Below are 19396 nucleotides of genomic sequence, written 5' to 3'. Positions count from 1 at the left end.
AAAGCAGGTAATCACTAAGTTTAGTTCACAGCAAAAAGCAAAACAACGTGAACATCGATGATGCATAACTGCAGAGTAAATGCTTTTCTTTGTGCCCCCTTTTCTTGCTAATCATAAGATAAGGAATTATAGGCTTAACTGACTGAATATTTTATAGATGCTGAATGATAGAGCAGCGCTTTATTATTTTCACAGTGGAAATAGTCTTTTCTTCTTTTCATGGAATTATATAATAATGCACTTTGGGTTATTATTACTTTTTTTTCTTTCTTTTTTTTAGCAAAGCCATGCTTGTGTTGTTTTATATTTTATATTCAACTTCCATTGAATTTGAAAATTAAAATGGGGACAATTTACTAATTAGCAGTAATCACAAAGTGCAGCTGAGGCTGATTGGTAGTCTGAGGAATGGGTTTATAAAAAATTCATTGCGTAACTGTTGAGACATTTCAGACGAAACCACAAATAACCTCATGGGGATGCAAGGAGAGAAATGAAAGGAGAGTAAAGTAGATTCATCATCTGGGAACCACGGATGTTTCCTGGTGATCCATCCAATGGTTGTTGAGATATTTTAGTTTGGGCTGACCAAACACTGGGACTCAAAAAAAAAAAAAAACTTAGACTTTTGCTCCAGCTCTGAATATATATTTATCTCTCCCCTGTTTTCAGAGACAGTAGGAGCCCTGGCTGATGAAGTTATCCATCTCCCCGTGCTCCCGTGCTGCAGGAAGCCCAGATACAGATGGCCTCTTTCTGCTTGTTGCTCCTGAAAATCATCCTTCTTATAATCTGTCCATTAATCACAATCATAATCGGCAGGTGAACAGTAGGCTCCAGTAACTGTGCGGCAGTGACAGCTGGATATGGGAAAACGCCTCGGTGGGGGCCGGTGGCCGGCGCTGGGGTGTTTACTTGTTTGTGTTTGGAGGCTACTGCTGCACAACTGAGAGCCAAATCTTACCTGGCACAGCTACCAAAACTCTTGCGGGTTTGGTTACCAAGACAAAAAAAAAAAAAAAGAAAAAGGAGGGGAGGGATGGAGAAATGAGGCTTTCTTTATGGTGCAAGTGGGATGCAGAGTTATAGCTAGAGGAGGGGAGGTGGGGGGGTAAACAGCAGTGTGAGGGGGTAGATTTGAGAGCCTGCAGTCCATGTGCACGTCTGAATGATGATTAACTGTAATTACCTAAGCAGTACCTGGCCTGCATGCCAGGAGGCAGCCTCAAGATTAATGGGGCTCTGCTGAAAACGGAACAAAAGCTCACATTTCCGAGGTAATGAATCGCTCTGGTACTAAGGCGTCTTCACATGGTGCGCCCGGGCCCCCAGGGAGGTTCATTACAACGGGAGGAATAGATGGATCCTCTGCAGCATTTTCAAACAGGGGAGGAAAGCAAGCAAGCGAGTGAGAAGGCGAGCAGGAGGAAGTCTTAAATCGTCCCAGACATCCTGGTTGCTACACAGCCTCCTATAACCAGAAGAGAGATAAACAGCCTCCTCAGTGCTTCTTAAATGGCTGGTAAACATTACACAGCAAACTGCCTTGTTTGCCTTGTCTCACTCACACACAAGGTGCTTAAACAATAAAGCTCGGCGCTGTGCAAACTGGTTAAGTAATGAAGATAAATTCTACTAAATTGATGCCTTTAAGGACTGAGTGACAAAAATCGGCGGTGAATCATTGTTTCTTTTCCCCCATTCATAAACTCCAGGCCGTTTTTAATAGAAGGCTTGAGCTGAGCTGACACGCCACTCAGCATTATCTGCATTAAAGGAAGCAGGTTTCATTTGTACAGGAAGCACACAGTTTGGTGCAGCCTGGAGGGCAAAGTTTTATTACGAGTGTCTCCTGTTATAAATCACTGTCCCGAGGAATAACCTGCAGATTAATGGCGACATTATTTTGTTCAGTCTTGTGGAGGTTAATCTATGGTTTTTTTGAGAAATGAGTGACACTAAACGGAAGAAAGCCACTGGACAAAGTGTGAAAGAGAAGAGTTGTGCAGGAGCGAGGACGGTGATGTATGGAAACGGGCATCAATTATTATTGGGAAGTCAAACTGCTGGAGGGCAACAATGAGAGGATTTGCAGGCTACGACATTTTTCATGCCCTTGAACATGTTACTTCCAGATATGCAGGTCGATAGCGAGATGAAATACAACCTGACTGGTGGTTTTTAATGTTTACAATGCACACAGGCCACATATTTGCCCCCCTATCCCATTCCTCCCATCAAGTCACGTAAATACCTCAAGGAATCGCAGGTTGAGGCATGCCCAGCTTTACATCACGTTTGTGTGCAGCGGTGCCTTGAAAACCCAAAGGCCTTCTCTGTTTACAAGCCTCTAATCATGTTAATGACACTGCGTACTCCCATGCAGGCCCATTTCTCAATCGATCACGGCGACAAAGACCAAAATAAAGTGACAACGCTCAGAATTTGTGCCCGTGCATGTCTGAGGGAGATGAAAGAGATGCGAGATTCAACCTTTAAACTGCCATTTATCAGGGACGACAACAAAAAAAGGGGAGTCAAAGCCATTATCCTCCCTGTCGCCCTGCAGCCGCGCAGCGTGCAAACATAAATGTGCACACACACATGCATTAAAAAAAAAGAAGAACCTGCATCCTTGAATAATTTATTCAGATGAAAATAAACAGGGGACGTACATTATGGATGTAGACCAACAGTTTTATTGAACATACTGTATGTGCGGGAGCATAAAGATGTGGGTGTGAAGTGGATCATGAGGTTGGTGGTTTTTTAATGTTATCCCATTAACTTCCACTGATGTAATCTTTATATTCCTGCTGAGCGCCGCTTGAACAACTGTTGTGCTGTAGCTTTTCTTTATCTTTATAGACAAAAAAAACATGCATTTAAAAAAAGTTTAAGTCCAGTGATGGTCAATGTTTAACCTTTGTGCCCTGCCTTTTCCTGTACCACATTGGACAAAAGTGTCCAATGTGTTTGAAGACATAAAAAAAAGGCATATTTTACAAATTTTTCCCTGTTTTTTTGCATGAATCTTCTAATCCACTTCTCCTCTATTGATCCAAACCATTGATTTAATTAATTTCAGACTTTTAACCCCTTCAATGCCAGAAAATAGAGTCCCTGGAAAAAAAAGTGGTGAAAAAAGCACATAAAAAAAGGGGGTTATTGGATATGTCATTGATGAGTAGCAACATTGATTTCCTGGGGTTTGTAGTTTTTCTATAGTGTCAGATTAAAGAAATGGAGTAAAATGGCTATTCGCACACAACACCCCATAGTTTGGAATTCAAAAATATATGAAAAATAATGAACCTTTACCAATTTTGAAGGCTCTAGCTAAACCACTATGAAATAGTCGTAAAATGAAAATCAGTCAAATATAAAGGTTAACTAGTGTTATAAAATATATATAATAAACCACACTGACTGGGATTGACAACATTGTTTTTCTTTATTGTAAGAGATGTTGTAGCAGGAGATCATCACTGAAAACATGTGTTGTCTTCTCAGTACAGTGGCACAGTTAAGTTTCCTTATTATGACCCGATATTTCCTCTAGAGAGATGAACAGAGTTAAAGGAATGACAGACCCACACCTTTTAATTAGAGAAGTCTAATCCTAACACAACTGTAACCTAGGTGTTGGGAAGTGCTTTATATCAACAATACTGAAGAGATACTCGCATGCAATTGTCAAAATCTGATAAAAAGTAGAAGATTTTGTATGAATAAAGTGCATCATGGATTTACCGATTAATAAAAACAGAAACCCCCCCAAAAAGTGTGATTTGTGTCCAAGAATCACAGCTTGATTGTTTTGTAGATAAGTGTTTCTTCTTCTTTTCCAGTGATAGTTTTTCACTTTGCTCTGCTCAGTTTTTTCTCAGTCTAGTCACGACTAAATAAAGACGTTTTAATTTGAATAAACACTGATTTGTCCTTTCAGTGGTGCATCAAATTATCTCATTAACATAAAATCTAATGTATTTTCACAGCAGTGTGACACAGTGAGGCTCTTTCTAATCTTCTGTACAGCAGATTATCGGTGATGAGTTGGTCAAGGGGAGACAAAAGACTTCTCTCCCGCTCATTTCTTTGCATTAGATACTCTGCAAGCGGGGAACGACAGTGTGGACAAAAGAGCAGCCATTAATTTATCTTCTCTATATGACCCTGATGCAAATGAAGGAAAATGAAAGCAAGCAATCAATTCCCTAATTGGGTTTGCGCTATTTTAACTTGTTAAGGGGGCCTCTGTCTAGATTAACGGGGAAGGTCAATTTCTCATTGTGACAATTACTGTATTCATTTCACAGAACAACAAAGGAATCCAGCCAGCATTGGGAAGAGGCTGCAGAGAACCAGATGCCTCCCCCCATTGTGTGTGTTGTGTGTGTGAGTCCTCCATCTCTACATCTTGTTGATTTCAACTATCATGCTCATTATGGGACAGCTTTTTTTTTTTTTCAATGATTGTCCAGTTTATAACACCTCTGGGTGAATCTGCAACTTCAACAAACATCTTTCTCCATCAGTAAATATTCCTTATTAAATAAATTAAAGTTTATAAGAAATAAAAAACACACTTAAGGGTATTAAATTAGATTGGAAAACACTCAAAAAGCCATCTTCAGGATAGTGTGGATGTGTTATAATCACACGTACACGTCCGAATGATGATAAACTGCAAAAAAAAACTTTAAACATGCAAGATAAACTTTGGTGTGTTGCTCCGAAACACCACACTCTGACCTATCTGAAGTGTCGCTCCTTCAGAGAGGACACGCAAACAGCAGCAAACCCCGGCTGGAGAGGTTATGAGGTTCGAGCGGAGAGGCCTGAAGGCTGAGCAGCTGCAAAGCTGCAGTGGAGCGTTTATTTTGGCTTCCTGAGGAGCAAATCAGACTGTTGATATACAGCGTGACTCAGCTACTCCCTCCTGTCACATCAATGGTTTATTTACCAGCGAGAGGGAAACCACAGAATTAGAATAAAAATTAGATTATGTATCCCGGCGCTAAAAGAATTTAATTACTGCCTGGAAAACGTCTCAGGAGGAGTGAGGAGGATATTTTTTAGCAGCGTAGCCATACATCACGGAGCGAAGAGTGGGAGAGCGACGTCTCATGTCCGCTTTTTAATTTCTGTTATAATGTTTTTTTCCCCCCCTTGTTCCTGTCAGTAGAGAGAGAGAGAGAAAAGAGAAATCTGTTAAAAGCTCTACAAGCCGGCAGCCTTTTAACAAGATGCACTTAATCTTCCTGGTGTTTGCTTTAGTTAAATAAGGGATTGGCTTTGTCCGGCTCAGAGTGGTGGGATGTTGATTCCAGCCAGTTTGTGAACCCCGGGCTCTTATCGGCCCTTTATCTGCATTTGATCAGGTTTCTAGTGTGTGTGTGTGTGTGTGTGTGTGTGTGTGTGTGTGCAGGGGGGGGCAAAGCCAAGCAGACCAATAAGATTACATATAGGCCCGTTTTGCAGGTTGGTGATATATCAACCACATGCACCCAGCGCTGCCTATGGGTTCAACCAGAGTTCATGTTATTAGTGTTACAGGCCTTTCATGCTCTCAGATCTCCCTCAGATCAAAAGGGCTTTGTGAGGTATGCCACCATCGGCCAATTAATGCCCACTAGTACAGCTGCTCTGCCTGTAAGGTCGAGACTAAGCACTTTTCACAGCTAAACGCCTCGACTACTTTTCCCCCTTCTCTCTCTCTCTCTCTCTCCCTCCCTCTTTCTCTCTCATTTTTAGGTAATTATTCAGCTCTTTGGGAAGGTTTTGTAATTCACACCCCAAACATTGCGTAACAGGAGTCACAGAAAAAAAAGTGACCTTGGACCGTTTTCGAGTCAAACAACAAAAACCTGCTGTGGGCTTCGGCACAGAGGGATCTACGCAAATCCCACCCACATTAACGCCGAGGAGACACAAGTCCGGGGAGACTGAACTGAAACGAGGCTTTTTTTTTTTTTTTTAAAGGCTTAGAGGAACTTCGCTTTAGATAAAAATCTCAGGGACAATAGTTACTTTTCAGGCTTTTAAAGCGGCACTCTAAAAAAGAAAAAAAAGAAAAAAAAACTCAGGCGAACCGAAGACTGGAGGGCTTCTCACTCAAGGACACTGCAACAGGATACACAGCTGCTGCCGGGATTAATCTGGTGGTGTTTTGGTGATGGGACGGCAAAGAGCCACAGTCTCTCTCACTCTCTCACTCTCAATTCCTGGCTCGTCCTGCCCTCACAGTGATATCCCAAATTACACCGAGGTGCACACTGAGGCTTATAAAAAACCCTTGGTCCTGAATCGTGCTTTAGCCTCAAGACTGACTCCATTATGCCACATAGTGAGTCACATCCAGGCTTATCTATACTATGCCACCTACACCCCCAGTCTTTGGTCTTTTACTGTATATGTTAATGTTAATGTGTGTGTGTAGTGCAAATGTTAACACATTCAGACTTGAGGCTTTAATTCCCCTCTCGGTTCATCTGTGATAAGAAAAAACAAACACTGGGCACGTTCCTGTATCACAGTTTGCATCCAAACATCGCTCAACTTAAACACATCAGATCCCAGACTGATCAAATTTATACAACTAAACCATTAGTCACACCATGCACACACACACACACAGAAAACAAAGCCAACAATCTGAATATATACACATTTACATATTCAAAATAAGAGATGACACATCCAACGCTCCCCTAACCATTCAATCAGAGCCTTTAAATTAAACTGGTACCCTAAAGTTCAGGGATAAAAGCAACGCTGCCACCTGGTGGTGACGGAGAGAGGGGCAACAGAAAAACCTGTTAAATCAATTTTAAAAATGCAACAAAGTAAAACTTTAAGAATTTTAACACAATCTTTAAACAGATTATAATCCCTGACAAAAACTGCAAAGGATTGATGGACATATTAAATGTATCCATAAAAAGAAAAAAGGCACATGAATTATTCCTATAATACAGCAATATGGATTTGTACTCATGCAACAGTAGTGGGCCGTCACGGTGCAAAAACTTTAACAGAATTGTTTTTGTTGTTGTTGTTATGATTAGCAGTTGAATTGTCACAAGAACCGAAGCGGGCCGGCGCCACTAGTGTCAAACCTCAGTGTTTTTCGTTGTTTCTGATCTCCTACATGTTGATACGTCCCAGACGCCCGGTGAATTTGTCCTTGTCGATGTTCTTGTGCTCCGGGACGTGTCTGAAGGTGCAGTCCTGCCTCGTGCAGCCTGTGGTCCTCCAGAAAAAACACTCCTTCTTGTACGGGCTGCAACCACAGGAGAAAAAAACAACAAAACATGTCACTTCAAGATGCTTTTCTATGCAAAACGCCCTGTAATATTTTATGCTGAACAAGTAGAAATTATATAAGGCAGTTATAGCACTACATAACTATAGTTATAAACACTCATAAATGATCATAATGCTTTATAACAATATTCATAACACACTATAAAGCATTTTTTCATGAGGTATTATAAGACGTTATAATTGTTAGTAAATCGCTGACAATGCCCACATCGATAATGCATTATAAATATAGTTATAATGGCTTATAAACGTGTATAACTATCATTATAAACACTCATTAATTATCATAAGGCTTTATAACAATAAGCATAACACATCATAGAGCATTTTAAAATAGCTTAAAGGTCAAGTATTACAATAGAGTTATAATGCTCTATAATGTGTTGTATGCTTATTGTTATTGCATTATTATTTATGAGTGTTTATAACTATAGTTATACAGTGCTATTACTGCATGGTTACAATGCGTTATAGAGATAGGCGTCAAATAAAGTGTTACAGAGGTTTTAAAAAACATTCTGGCAACCACATTGTGTGACATTTCTATCCAGCGAGTTTTAAAACTGTAATACAATGAAAAACATATAAAATGTGGCTTAAGGGGGAAAAGTATGGATTTCTTTCCCTTTTAAATAATTCTTGACTCGAAGATATGTTCAATTGAAACAGTGGAAATGTTCTTACGCTGAGTGTGAAAACGGATCAGTGGAAGCTGATTTGAAGGTGCCCGGGTCGTTGTGGTGTCTGCTGGGATATCGAACAGCCAGTGGAGCGCCCTCAAGCACCATGCCCTGCAGGAAGGAAGACAGTTCATGTTTATTTACAAACTGAGAGTGTGAAGATATCATTTGAATGACGAAATGAGAGAAATTGCCAATTTAAACTGCTGTTAATGCAAAAGTAAAAGAAAAAAAAGAATTTGTCCACTATTTTCTGCAAATAATCTAAATATTTTATCTATACATGATCAGAAAATAGAAAAATGATGTCCGTATCAGTTTCCCAAAACACAAAGTAGCATATTTGCATGTGTTAAAAACACAAAAGACATAATCACAATCCAATCAAGTGGTTCATCTTTTGTTTTATTCATCGCAGCTCAACAACTGGCCTATTATTATTGTGCCAAGAGGTCAGTCACAGTGGACGAGTGTAAACCAACAACTAAAAGCAGAGAAGCCTGACACTTGATAACTTTAATTTACATTTTCCTTGCATAGTGTAAAATAATTATTGAAAAACACAAACGTTGAGTGAATTTGTGGTGAATCTTTTTGAACATCTCTTTTTGATTTTGAAATGATTTAGAAAAAAAAGCATTTTTACTGCTCAGTGATGCATTAAAAATAACGGTACGGTAGTACGGTTTCAGAGAAGCAGACAAACTTTCTAAGAAAGAAAAGCTGCAGATGTCAGTCACTGCTTTAATAACATACAATCAAAAATATATCCTCCAACCTCCTGCTCCACTTAGACAGCTCTATAGTCTGCCAGCGACTGAGTACACCAAAAATACTCTCAGGTTCATATCGTAAACTCTGCACTTCTAACAGGAAGAGTCTTCATTTGTCACTTCAGTGCCGCCGACGAGTGTTATTTCTAATATATAGGGGATCTACACTAACTTTAAGTCTTTCTTTAAACCTTTATTTCGTGGCTTCAGCTGAAAGGTTTGCTCATTATTCATGAGTCACACAGACTGAACCACTCCCTGAATGTCGTCCAACAGGATCCATCCCAACACAACAACAGCAATGACATCTTTACTGTTCCTGTTTGCAGCTGATCAAACATGATGCATCGGGAAAAACCGAGTTCAAAGTGGATTTAAGAAGACAGAGTGACTTTAACACTATATACACACTTTAATGACTTGAGAGTAAGACCCATTGAAAGCTCATTAAATATGCTAATGCGATGTCAGCTACAGCTACAGGTACCGACGTTCACTTTCATCTTCCTCCCTGCTTCATGTCCGTGTCAATTACCGACCAAACCCTGACAAATGTCACCCCAGACAACGTGTTTCTTTTGATCCTCCACCTCTGCGTCATTAAATAAACAGACACTTACATTAAAAGACTGAATGGCTCTGTCGCAGTCTTCCTTTCTCGTGTAGTTCACAAAGGCACATTGTTGTTCCAGCAGCATCTTGATACTGTAGACTGCCCCAACTCTGAAAAATTGAGAGAAACAGAGATATGAGTTTGATAATCCAGGAATTAAAGCTCCACTTATGAAATAACTTTTTTTTTATTCCATTCTGTGCATGAAAGACTTCAGTGTTTCCCTGTTTGCTTGAACTTTCTGCATCTACTGTCAAACTGAACTTGTGCAGCATCTGTCTGTGACAAAGTGCTGAGCGAGATCCTCAAACAGAAACACGACGCAGAGAGGCGAGAAGCAGCTCAGACTCGCGGTACTTCACCTGCTGAAGAGCTCGTGAAGTATCGCGTAGGTGACGGCAGGAGCCAGGGATCCGACCCAGATGGAGAAGAGATCCCTTCAGGCAGAAGAAGAAGAGATGAATTAACATTTTAAAAAATGATACTGCAAATCTCAGCAAATCACCCTGAACAAGACCTTTTATTGCAGAGCAGAAGTTTTCAAGGTTGTACAGTGGATAGGACAACAGTTGTGTTAAAGGGATAGTTCAACATTTTGGCAAATTCTCCTATCACCATAATCCCTGTAGTCATAGCAGTAGGTTCATTATGTTTAATTATCGGTGCATGTTGTTTTGAGATCTGCGGGGCAGAGACGTGAGCTGCTCAGTGAACGGTACAGGTCCCTCATCAAATACACAATCCAACAACTCCAAAACGCTCTGGTGGACAAGTTGTGACCTGCACATTCATCACGCTATGAAATAATCATGTAACATTATTACTGAGTTGTTTTTGAGGCAAATTCAGCCGGAAGTAGTTCTGAGTTATTTGCTTCATGTGTCGTAATGTTACATAATTATACATGATTATTTCATAGCGTGGTGAATGTGCAGGTCGCAACTTGTCCACCAGAGCGTTTTGGAGTTGCTGGATTGCGTATTTGATGAGTTTGATGAGGGACAGGGGACCTGTACCGTTCACCTCCATTGTGTTCACTGAGCAGCTCACGTCTCTGCCCCGCAGATGTCAAAACAACATGCACCGATAATTAAAGGTAATGAACCTACTGCTATGACTATAGGGATTATGGTGATAGGAGAATTAGCCAAAATGTTGAACTATCCCTTTTACAGTGGAGTAGTAGACCGACTAATAAACCAGTAAACGTACGGTTTCACAGAACTCCTTGATTGCGGGGTCGGCGACTGGGACTTCGACCGGCTCCGGACCAGAGCTTCAAAGTCTTTGACCTGCAGCAGTCTGGTGCGCGCCGACTGTCGGACGACCCACTCTCCGTCGTCTTCGCCCTCCACCAGCACCACCGGCTGGTCTGCGCTGTCCGAACTGGCAGCGGCATCTAGAGAAGAGCGTTATCACAGTCATCAAAAGAAGTTCAGGCATCAGGAGGGCATCACTGATGTCATGTGACCGTCGTCTTCACGGCTTTCATGTCCGAAGAAGCATTTGGTGACATTTACCTCCAGCACCTTGGTTACCGTTTCCAGAAAACAGAGCTTCGACCGCTTCCTCTAATGTGGCGTGAGCTTTCAAGGCCTCCGTGCTCTGTGCCCAGCTGAAACCCATTTCCTACAAACGGATGTGCAAAAAGAAACAATTTGATGTGATACAACTGTGCAGACATTAAAGAAACCACATCTAGACTCAGACAGTAGTGTGTCTTTATGTAGCCGTTACGCCAAGAGTGGTCGGGTTAGCACGTCCTTTATGGGTGAGTGAGTTCACATCCGTTACATTTACCCTAATAGAAATCTCTGTTTTGGCTGTTTAAGGGGTCAATGACGTAATGTCAAGTGGTGTAACAGGTATCTTTTCATAAAAATCGGAGTATTTACACAGGTAAATAAATCTGGACTCAAATGTGGAATAAATGTGATTCACTTTTTGCAATGCAACACTATGTTTCTTGACAAATTTTTGATTTTGAAATGATTTAGAGAAAAAAAAAGCAGTGTTTTTAGGATATGTCCTGCTCAGTGTTGCCAAAATGCATTAAAATTCAAATACAGAAATGCAGCAAAAAATCTATTTCAATATAATGTTTTCAAAATAAAGTATACTTTTTACAAGTACACTTTAATTCACTGTAGGTGGATAAAATATTTAATATTTATCATTCTATTGTAGTTACACCATTTGACATTTTCACTGCATTTTTGTTTTTAAAAACAGGTTCAAATGTCATTTCAAATGACATAAAATCCACATGAATACAAATCTGATGCATACTTTTAAAACTATTTATATTTATTCATTTGTCACTGAACCTAATATCATGTGCAGAGAAACAAGTGAGTAATATATGAACTGGTTTGGCAACTTCCTGTATTCAGATGAATCTCATGTGCACAATAATTTCTCAAGTTCAATTTAAAAGTTACAGGAACCTTTCCTTTTGAAGAGGAAATGACATTTGATCTAGTAGTAAAGTGCTCTGCATGAGTTTCCTACCATGAGATGTAATGTCTGTGCTCGTTTGAGCTCTTGCACGGCTTCAGCGCTCGAACTTTCCAGATTCAGCACCTGCTTGTAGATCAGTGAGGCCTCATAGTATCTCTGCAGAGGGGAAAAGGAGAAATCACAGGCAGTAAGTTAAAAAGCACCAACACCTTTTACGCAAGCATTTGTAATGATGGAAATTTTCATTGCAGAGGCTATAAAACCAAAACGTCCAACATAAAAAGTTAATATTTAGTAACAATCTCAAACCAATCCAAAGTATTCCCGCATCAATTGCTTTAAAAACAAATAAGAGTACCTCAGCTACATAACGCTGAGTTTCAAAGGCACATATTCCTAGGAATAAGCATCTACTGTATTTTGTGTATTGCAGTTTAGGCTTTGACTTTATGTTTTATAGATGCGTTTGTGAAAATGCGGAGGCAGTTAGAAAAAACGATAAGCAAGAAGAAAACATCAGGAGTATTCAAAGTATCTGGGGGCACGTAATAAAAACAGAAGCAGCACAGTGTAAGCGCTGTTAACTGGATACAGGTGCAGTGATTTACCTTGAGCCCACACAGAGCTTTGCCTTTCCTGAATAAACCTTTTACCCAGTTGGGCTCCATGGAGAGTGCTACATCAGCATCCCTGAGAGCGTTTTCATACTGCTGCAGTCTTTCATAACACAGGGACCGATTTCCAAACAACCTGAAACATAATTCACCAACGGTTTTTAGAGCAACCTGCAACATTTCTGGAACTGTTTCTATCTATTATTAGTATTCACTTGTTCAGCATCATTTTTTATTATTACTTTGAGTATTGTAGTACGAATTTCAGTATGTATGTATGCATGTGAGTGTGTCTTTGTTTGTGTATGTGTGTGTATAATATAAATAAAAATAAGGGAAAAAAAGGAAATAAACAGACCAACAAATGCGACAGTGAGATGGTCGCAGAGTTTCATGTGTCTGATATACAATACAATGGGAATAACGGTGGTATAAATTAATGGTGTTACTAACAGCACTACTTTTTTCAGTAACAAGTAATCAAAAAAGTTACCGTTTCTCCCATTGTAACGCTGTTGCTGTTACTGACAATAAAATGACTCAAGAAGTCCCATCACCATATAAAACTCCCGTTTAAGTGTTTGTTATGTACTGTATACTTTTTTTTCCCCAGTCCATCAACTAGTCGGAAAAAAGCTGTTTATCTGGAACTAACCAACTCACTCAGTATTCCTCCACAGACAGACTCTGCGATGCTGCGGAGGGATACGGAGTGAGTTGGTTAGTTCCAGATAAACAGGAGGTTCAGTGTTCAGGGGGCGAGTCCAAGTAATTCGACATATTTGTGCATTTTATTTTTAAAAAAAGAAGCAATGCAATAGTTAGTTTTCCTGGTAATGAGTTACTTTTATAATGTAATAATTCAGTTACTTTTTGGGGAAGGTAACTAGTAACTATAACTAATTACTTTTTTTTTAGTAACGTCCCCAACACTTGTTGTACAGTAACCTCTGAATCAGATTCATCAGAATCAGAAAGGTCTTGTTCCCGTTTCACTCGCTGTTGTTGATTTTCAAATGTTTGTGCTGTGTTGTGTGAAGAGCCAGAAAGGTAACTGTTGCTTTAACTGCTTGTGTGAGAGCTTTAAATAATAATAAAATAAAAAAATAACAATGGTTTAAGTCTTTTAAGGTCCTTGTTCGTACCTTAATTCCTTTGGGTTGAATTTAATAGCGTCAGTGAAGCACTGCACTGCCATCTCGTACTGACCGGAGGCAGCCAGGCGGTTTCCTGTGCCTGGAAGGAAGGGGAAGTGTGGTTGTGCCGAGTCAGTAACATTACTTCCATGTTTGTTTTAAGAAACAGGAGAAAAAAACACAACATTTATGGAAAATATAACTTACCAGCCAGCTCTCTACTTCTTTTTGCATATTCTTCTAGAGTTGGATCCATAGTTTTCTGTAAACAAAACAAACAGCGTCGTTGGTGCATTATAGTCTGAAGCATGAATAGTATTCCGGGAAACAAACAGTGAATTTGCATGTTGCCAGGTAACCAGGTCCAGCTGGTTGTTATTCAAAAGATATAAGAGTGAGACTTGAAAAAGGGTTCTTATGTTTCAGAGTGGATGGTTATTTCGAATATTTATCTTTTTTTTTCAAGAAAACATACCCAAAGAAGTAGGTTTCTGAATTTTGGATAAAATTGCACAGTGAACATGTTAAATAGCAGGTTTTCTTTGTTCCCACCTCTTTACTGGGCTCCTGTTTCTCCTCCTTTTGCTGTTGAACTTCATTTTTCTCCACAATTTTTGGCTTTTCCTCTTTAAGCTCCTGAGCCTCTGGTAATTTTACTTTTTCCTCTTTTGTGTCTTTTGCAGGCGTCTGGTTACACTTCTCCTCGGGCACCGATTTAGCGGTTGAAGCATATGAATTATTTAAATCCAAATCCTGTGGGTGGTAAAAAAGACAAGGTGGTTGTTTTATGATAATCCTCTGAAAAGCACTCTCATGAAAAAATCATGTCATTCCTGAAATCATGATGATTAGTAGAATAGACAGCAACAAATCTAGACGCATTGATCTGACACTGCAAACATTTTAAAGAATTAAATCTTCAACCTCACTAGTGCTCTAAACGCATTCATAAGTCACATAAAACTGACTCTGAAACAATAAAAGACAGTGCGGAAACAATTTGAGAGATGTTGAAACACAAAAAGTTGGACATACATACAGCCTCACTGGATAAAACCTGTGCTGGATTAATTAGTAATCTTTCATGAACTTGACCTCAAAGTCTATAATTAAATTTTGTTTATTACTGGTGTAATAATGTATCCCTGCCTGGACTGAGGTGTTATCTCCCTCCATCTACGAACATTAAAGGGATAGTTCAACATTTTCATAATACCTTTAGTCATAGCAGTAGGTTCGTTACCTTTAATTGTCGGTGCAAGCTATTTTTAGAACGGCGGAGCAGAGCTGCGAGCTGCTCAGAGCTACGCTACAGAGGCTCATGGGATTTCTTGGTTTCTTTCATCAAACTCATCAAATACACAATCCAACAACTCCAAAACGCTCTGGTGGACAAGTTGTGACCTGCACATTCACCACGCTTTGAGATAATAACAGAACGTTACGAGACAGAGTTGTTTTAGAGGTAAATTCATGCAAAATCGCTGATACGTGTTGCCTTCAGGGACAGTTTTTCAGCAAGCAGTCTCTGAATTTGCCTCTAAAACAACTCTGTCTCATAACGTTCTGTTATTATCTCATAGCGTGGTGAATGTGCAGGTCACAACTTGTCCACCAGAGCGTTTTGGAGTTGTTGGATCGTGTATTTGATGAGGGAAACCAAGAAATCCCATGAGCCTCTGTAGCGTAGCTCTGAGCAGCTCGCCGCTCTAAAAATAGCTTGCACCAACAATTAAAGGTAACAAACCTACTGCTATGACTATAGGGATTATGGCAATGGGCCAATTTGCCAAAATGTTGAACTATCCCTTTAAGTTGCAGAATATTGACATCATATGTCTTAATGCGATTGTACACTTTTTCCTCTCAAGTTCATCAGCACATGAAAAAGAAAAATTGTAATTTTGATCCACAAAAAAAAACTGAAATGTAAATTTTCCACAAACCTTTTGCTCCTCTTTCTCCTCCTCTTTCTCCTCCTCTTTCTCTTTTTTGTTATTCATCTTCACAAGATTTTCTTCTTTACTATTACCACTGCTTTCGTCACCTCCAGCAGCGGCGGGTTTATTTTCACTTTTATCACATTCAGGAATTTCATTTGATTCTGCATTACTTTCAAAAATAGGATTTTCGTCCTGATTCTCTGAGGAGTCGGACTTTCCTTGTTCTTCCTCCTGAAAGAAAATTACATTAGAAACAATCAGACCGGCCTTGGCAAAGGTTTAGCTTTGATTTATCTCTTCACTGAAATTTAAAGACTTACAGGTATAATTTCTTTAGTTGCATTTTCCTTCTCCTTCTCTAGTCGCTTCTTCTCTTTTTTACGCTATGAAAGAAGAAAAAAAATGTTATGAGGTGCAGTCAAAATAAAAACTTTCACTCATTCATTTAAACGTCAGACTTAGGTCAACACTGACCATTTTTTTACGTTTGTTCCTCTCTCTTTTATCCTTACGTCGCTCCTCCTCTGCTATCAGCTCCTGTGCATGTCTATCTGCCTCCTGAAAGTAAATAAAAAAATAAATACATTTAATCGAATGTTCAAGAAATTCATAATTCCTAAAAACAGAAGTGTGTTAACTTACCTCGTCAGTGAGTTGTGTAATTCGTGGATGCGGCTCTAAAGACTTGCGAGCTGCCATATTTGGATTAAAAGGGTCATCGCCATCACCGTCGTAGTCGTCTTCCTCATCCTCATCATCCTCGTCAGAAAATATGAGGTCTTGACTCATGTCATACGTCTGAAAATCATATCCTGAAACACACACAGACAAATACACAAAGAGCCAGTGTGAATGTACTGTACATGCCTGAAAGAGCAGTAAGAGTCATTCATAAGGGAGGCAACAGAGAACCCTCAAATAGATTTTTTTCTGCAGGTTTATTGAAAATGGCAGATCTAATAGATCTTCAGACCTTATAATATATAATGTATAAAGCAAAGAACAGATCATTACCACAACATTTACAGAACTTGTTCAAGCTGGAGGAAGAGGATTGAAGCTTGATTTTAAACATTTAAAACATTTGCAAGGCTAAGCTTAAAACAAATGTGTATTTCTGTTGCAGGTGTAAAACTATGGCATTCACAAAGCAAGGAACTGAAAAGTTGTATAACAAGTATATCTCAGTTTAAGAAAATGTTTAAAAAAGAAAAAATAAGCGCCTACAAAAAAGAAGAAGGAGAAAGAGAAAAATAAGTGTCCACTGCTATTTTGCTTGTTTGTTTACTTGTTTCATCATCTTTATTTTTTTTGAAATAGAGTATAATATTGGTGTTGATATTAAGCCAATGCAATTATAACTATAGAAAGGGGCAGGTACTATAAGTTTTTCTTCATCCTGCTCCTTTTCATTTATGGTGATTATGTGTACATCATGTAAATACGTGGAACCATGTGAAGCACGTAAACTGTGGTGGAAAATTGCTGTGATTGGTATTCCCCTTGTAATAAGTGGTAACATAGTCTTTGAAGTAGTTATAGTAAGACCATGTTGCAATCCTGTTAACTCCATTAGTGGAGACATTTGTGTACTGACTACAATAAACCTGGGGGCAGAGGAAGGACACTAGGATGACCCATGACATGTACAACCTTGTTTACTAACTGATCCAGGTTGTAAATTCCTATAGGTACAACAACAACTGGGGTAGCCATTCGTTGAGTAACACATTGTCTGAAATGAAAGAGATTTTTAATAACAACAACATTTAAAGAACAGGGTGAAAATCTGTTTTTGGGAAAATATCACCTCCCTGTAGTTGTTCAGTATCATCATCATCATTATTTCTTAGTAGATAGTGAGAACAGCGTACTTCATCAAAACTGTCTGTGCTCTTCTTGTCTGTACTTGTGATTGTGATTGTGAAACACAGTCACAGTTTCAATTCAAAGTCCACATCTAGAAAAGTAAAGATAATAGTGGTTTTGCTCCATGTGTTTTATTGATGACGCCATATTTTTAAAATAAATGTTGTTCTTCTGTCCAAATAATGTCTGTTAGAACTAATCAGGGTTTTTTCCATTCATGACATTCAGTCATTTCAGCAGCATGGTTCCAGAAACGACCAGCTGATTAACACCTATCATCATCTCAAAGCGAGTCATTTTATCTCTTTGATAATTACCACTGCCTTTTCGGGCAGAAAGTGGTTTCAGGCCATCAGGAATTACAACAACAATATGATGTTCTCTCTCTTTTCTGCTGCAGATATCATACACAAAAGAAAAACTGTTTAATTTTGGTGGTTTTAAATCCAGTAATAAACAGTGGTGGTTTCTCGCCAGTTCTCTTCTCCGTCATCACTTAAAAATAAATAAACATCCAGCAAAAGGCCTTACCAAACAAGCCAGTGGCGAGTACGTTCATGATGGAGTTGTTAGGAAATCGTCCATTTATGTAATCCACCAACGTTTCCTGAAATTAGGACAGATCGACAACTTTAAATGCACACAGTAATATATAGTTTAATAATCGGTTATACACTTTAGTGACAAAACATTTAAAATCAGCCAAAAGTTAAAAAAAAAAAAAAAAACAAGTTCATAGTTCATGTTTTTCCTCTGCAATTGTCAAGTAAATAACTTTTCCCGCTCCATATGAATGATGAAGACTCTGTAAGTTTCTCATAATTTTGTATGTGTGAGCTCATTTTTTACAGTTAGTAGGTCATATTGATATTGTACTGTTGAGACTTGCCGCCTACTGGGATTTATATTTAGGTTACAGCGTTATCAGACTATAACATTCCTAACTGAACAATCAATTATCATCAACTTTAGATATCTGAAAAGGAACATGTAGATAAATCAAAGATATCTTGAACTAGAATTATGACAAGTCAGAATCAAATTGTAGATATCTCAAACTGGAATTACTACTAGTCGTAATTCAGTTACAGATATCCATTATTCACATAGCAGATATCTGCAACTGAATTGTAGATATCTGTAATGACAAACCCCATACTGTACATGAGCAAAATTGACATAATTTGTCCTATAGGAAGAATGTAGTTGTGGATATCTGAAATGACAATTGTGCATAGGAACAATGTAGTTGCAGATACAGTATCTGAATTGTTCTTTTTGACTATAGGCAAAACTAAATTATCTCCAACACATATCCAGTCTGGCTATTAAATGTTAAAATGGCTTGCCATAGGTATTGGCACTTTACCACCACAGGTACACTCCCAACCTGAAAGACCTGTTGTGCTAAAACAATAAAAAAAAAAGGAAGAGGAAAGAATAGTTTAGGTTTCCAGCGGTTTGAATCATACTCACGTGTGTATGCATCAGTCTTGAGTTTTCTCGGATTCTTTGGATAGGTGCGCCTCCTGACAGGTAGACAGAGACCAGGTGTGGTTATTTACTACTCACGTGACTGTACCATCGGTTGGCACGAGTATATTACATTACGTTACATTACATTACATGACCGACCATGTTAGCGTGCTAGCTCTCTGGGAAGCTAACTTGCTGTAACACGTCGAGTTCCCAGTAAATGAAACTCAGCGATGCACCAAAGATAATAAAACACAAAACACTGCTTCATATTGACCTTTAACAATGTCCCGTCTTCTTGACATGGTGTTAAGTTAATCTTCTCGCACACACACGCTGCGTTGGACGTTGAATTTGACTATCTCTTGATGTCTGTGACTAAACAGTGATGACTGTTCGCCCTTCTCTCTTCCGTGTTTGGTATCTTTTGAGTTTTTATACCCTGAGACAAATCTCACAGGCTGCGGCAACAGCGTCAACGCTCATTGGCTGTTGCTCTGGTT

At 39.1% G+C, this 19396-nt stretch overlaps 1 protein-coding gene and 1 long non-coding RNA gene across 2 annotated transcripts in view; one reads left to right on the top strand and one right to left on the bottom strand.

Annotated features, from left to right (window-relative positions):
• LOC146963371 (uncharacterized) overlaps positions 1 to 4464 on the top strand; it is an 80078-nt gene extending 75614 nt beyond the window's left edge. The window contains exon 3 of the long non-coding RNA XR_015034790.1: positions 4320 to 4464. This is a non-coding gene — a long non-coding RNA (uncharacterized LOC146963371). The remainder of the gene's footprint in view (positions 1 to 4319) is intronic.
• LOC146963370 (uncharacterized) lies at positions 3436 to 19300 on the bottom strand. The gene is made up of 18 exons (XM_085768456.1): positions 19171 to 19300; positions 18894 to 18946; positions 17949 to 18024; positions 16191 to 16360; positions 16023 to 16106; positions 15869 to 15931; positions 15552 to 15779; positions 14158 to 14358; positions 13813 to 13867; positions 13615 to 13705; positions 12464 to 12605; positions 11907 to 12011; positions 10916 to 11024; positions 10608 to 10794; positions 9758 to 9832; positions 9403 to 9505; positions 8014 to 8120; positions 3436 to 7285 (listed from the first exon to the last, which is right to left on the bottom strand). The coding sequence occupies exons 1-18, from the start codon at positions 19196 to 19198 to the stop codon at positions 7150 to 7152; spliced, it is 2013 nt and encodes a 670-aa protein (XP_085624582.1). The 5' UTR covers positions 19199 to 19300; the 3' UTR covers positions 3436 to 7149.
• Between the last annotated feature and the right edge of the window lie 96 nt (positions 19301 to 19396).

Source organism: Trachurus japonicus, chromosome 22 (assembly GCF_045865225.1).
Source record: "Trachurus japonicus isolate A0001 chromosome 22, Traja_1.0".
Classification (NCBI taxonomy): domain Eukaryota; kingdom Metazoa; phylum Chordata; class Actinopteri; order Carangiformes; family Carangidae; genus Trachurus; species Trachurus japonicus.
This window is presented reverse-complemented; position numbering and strand designations above follow the sequence as displayed.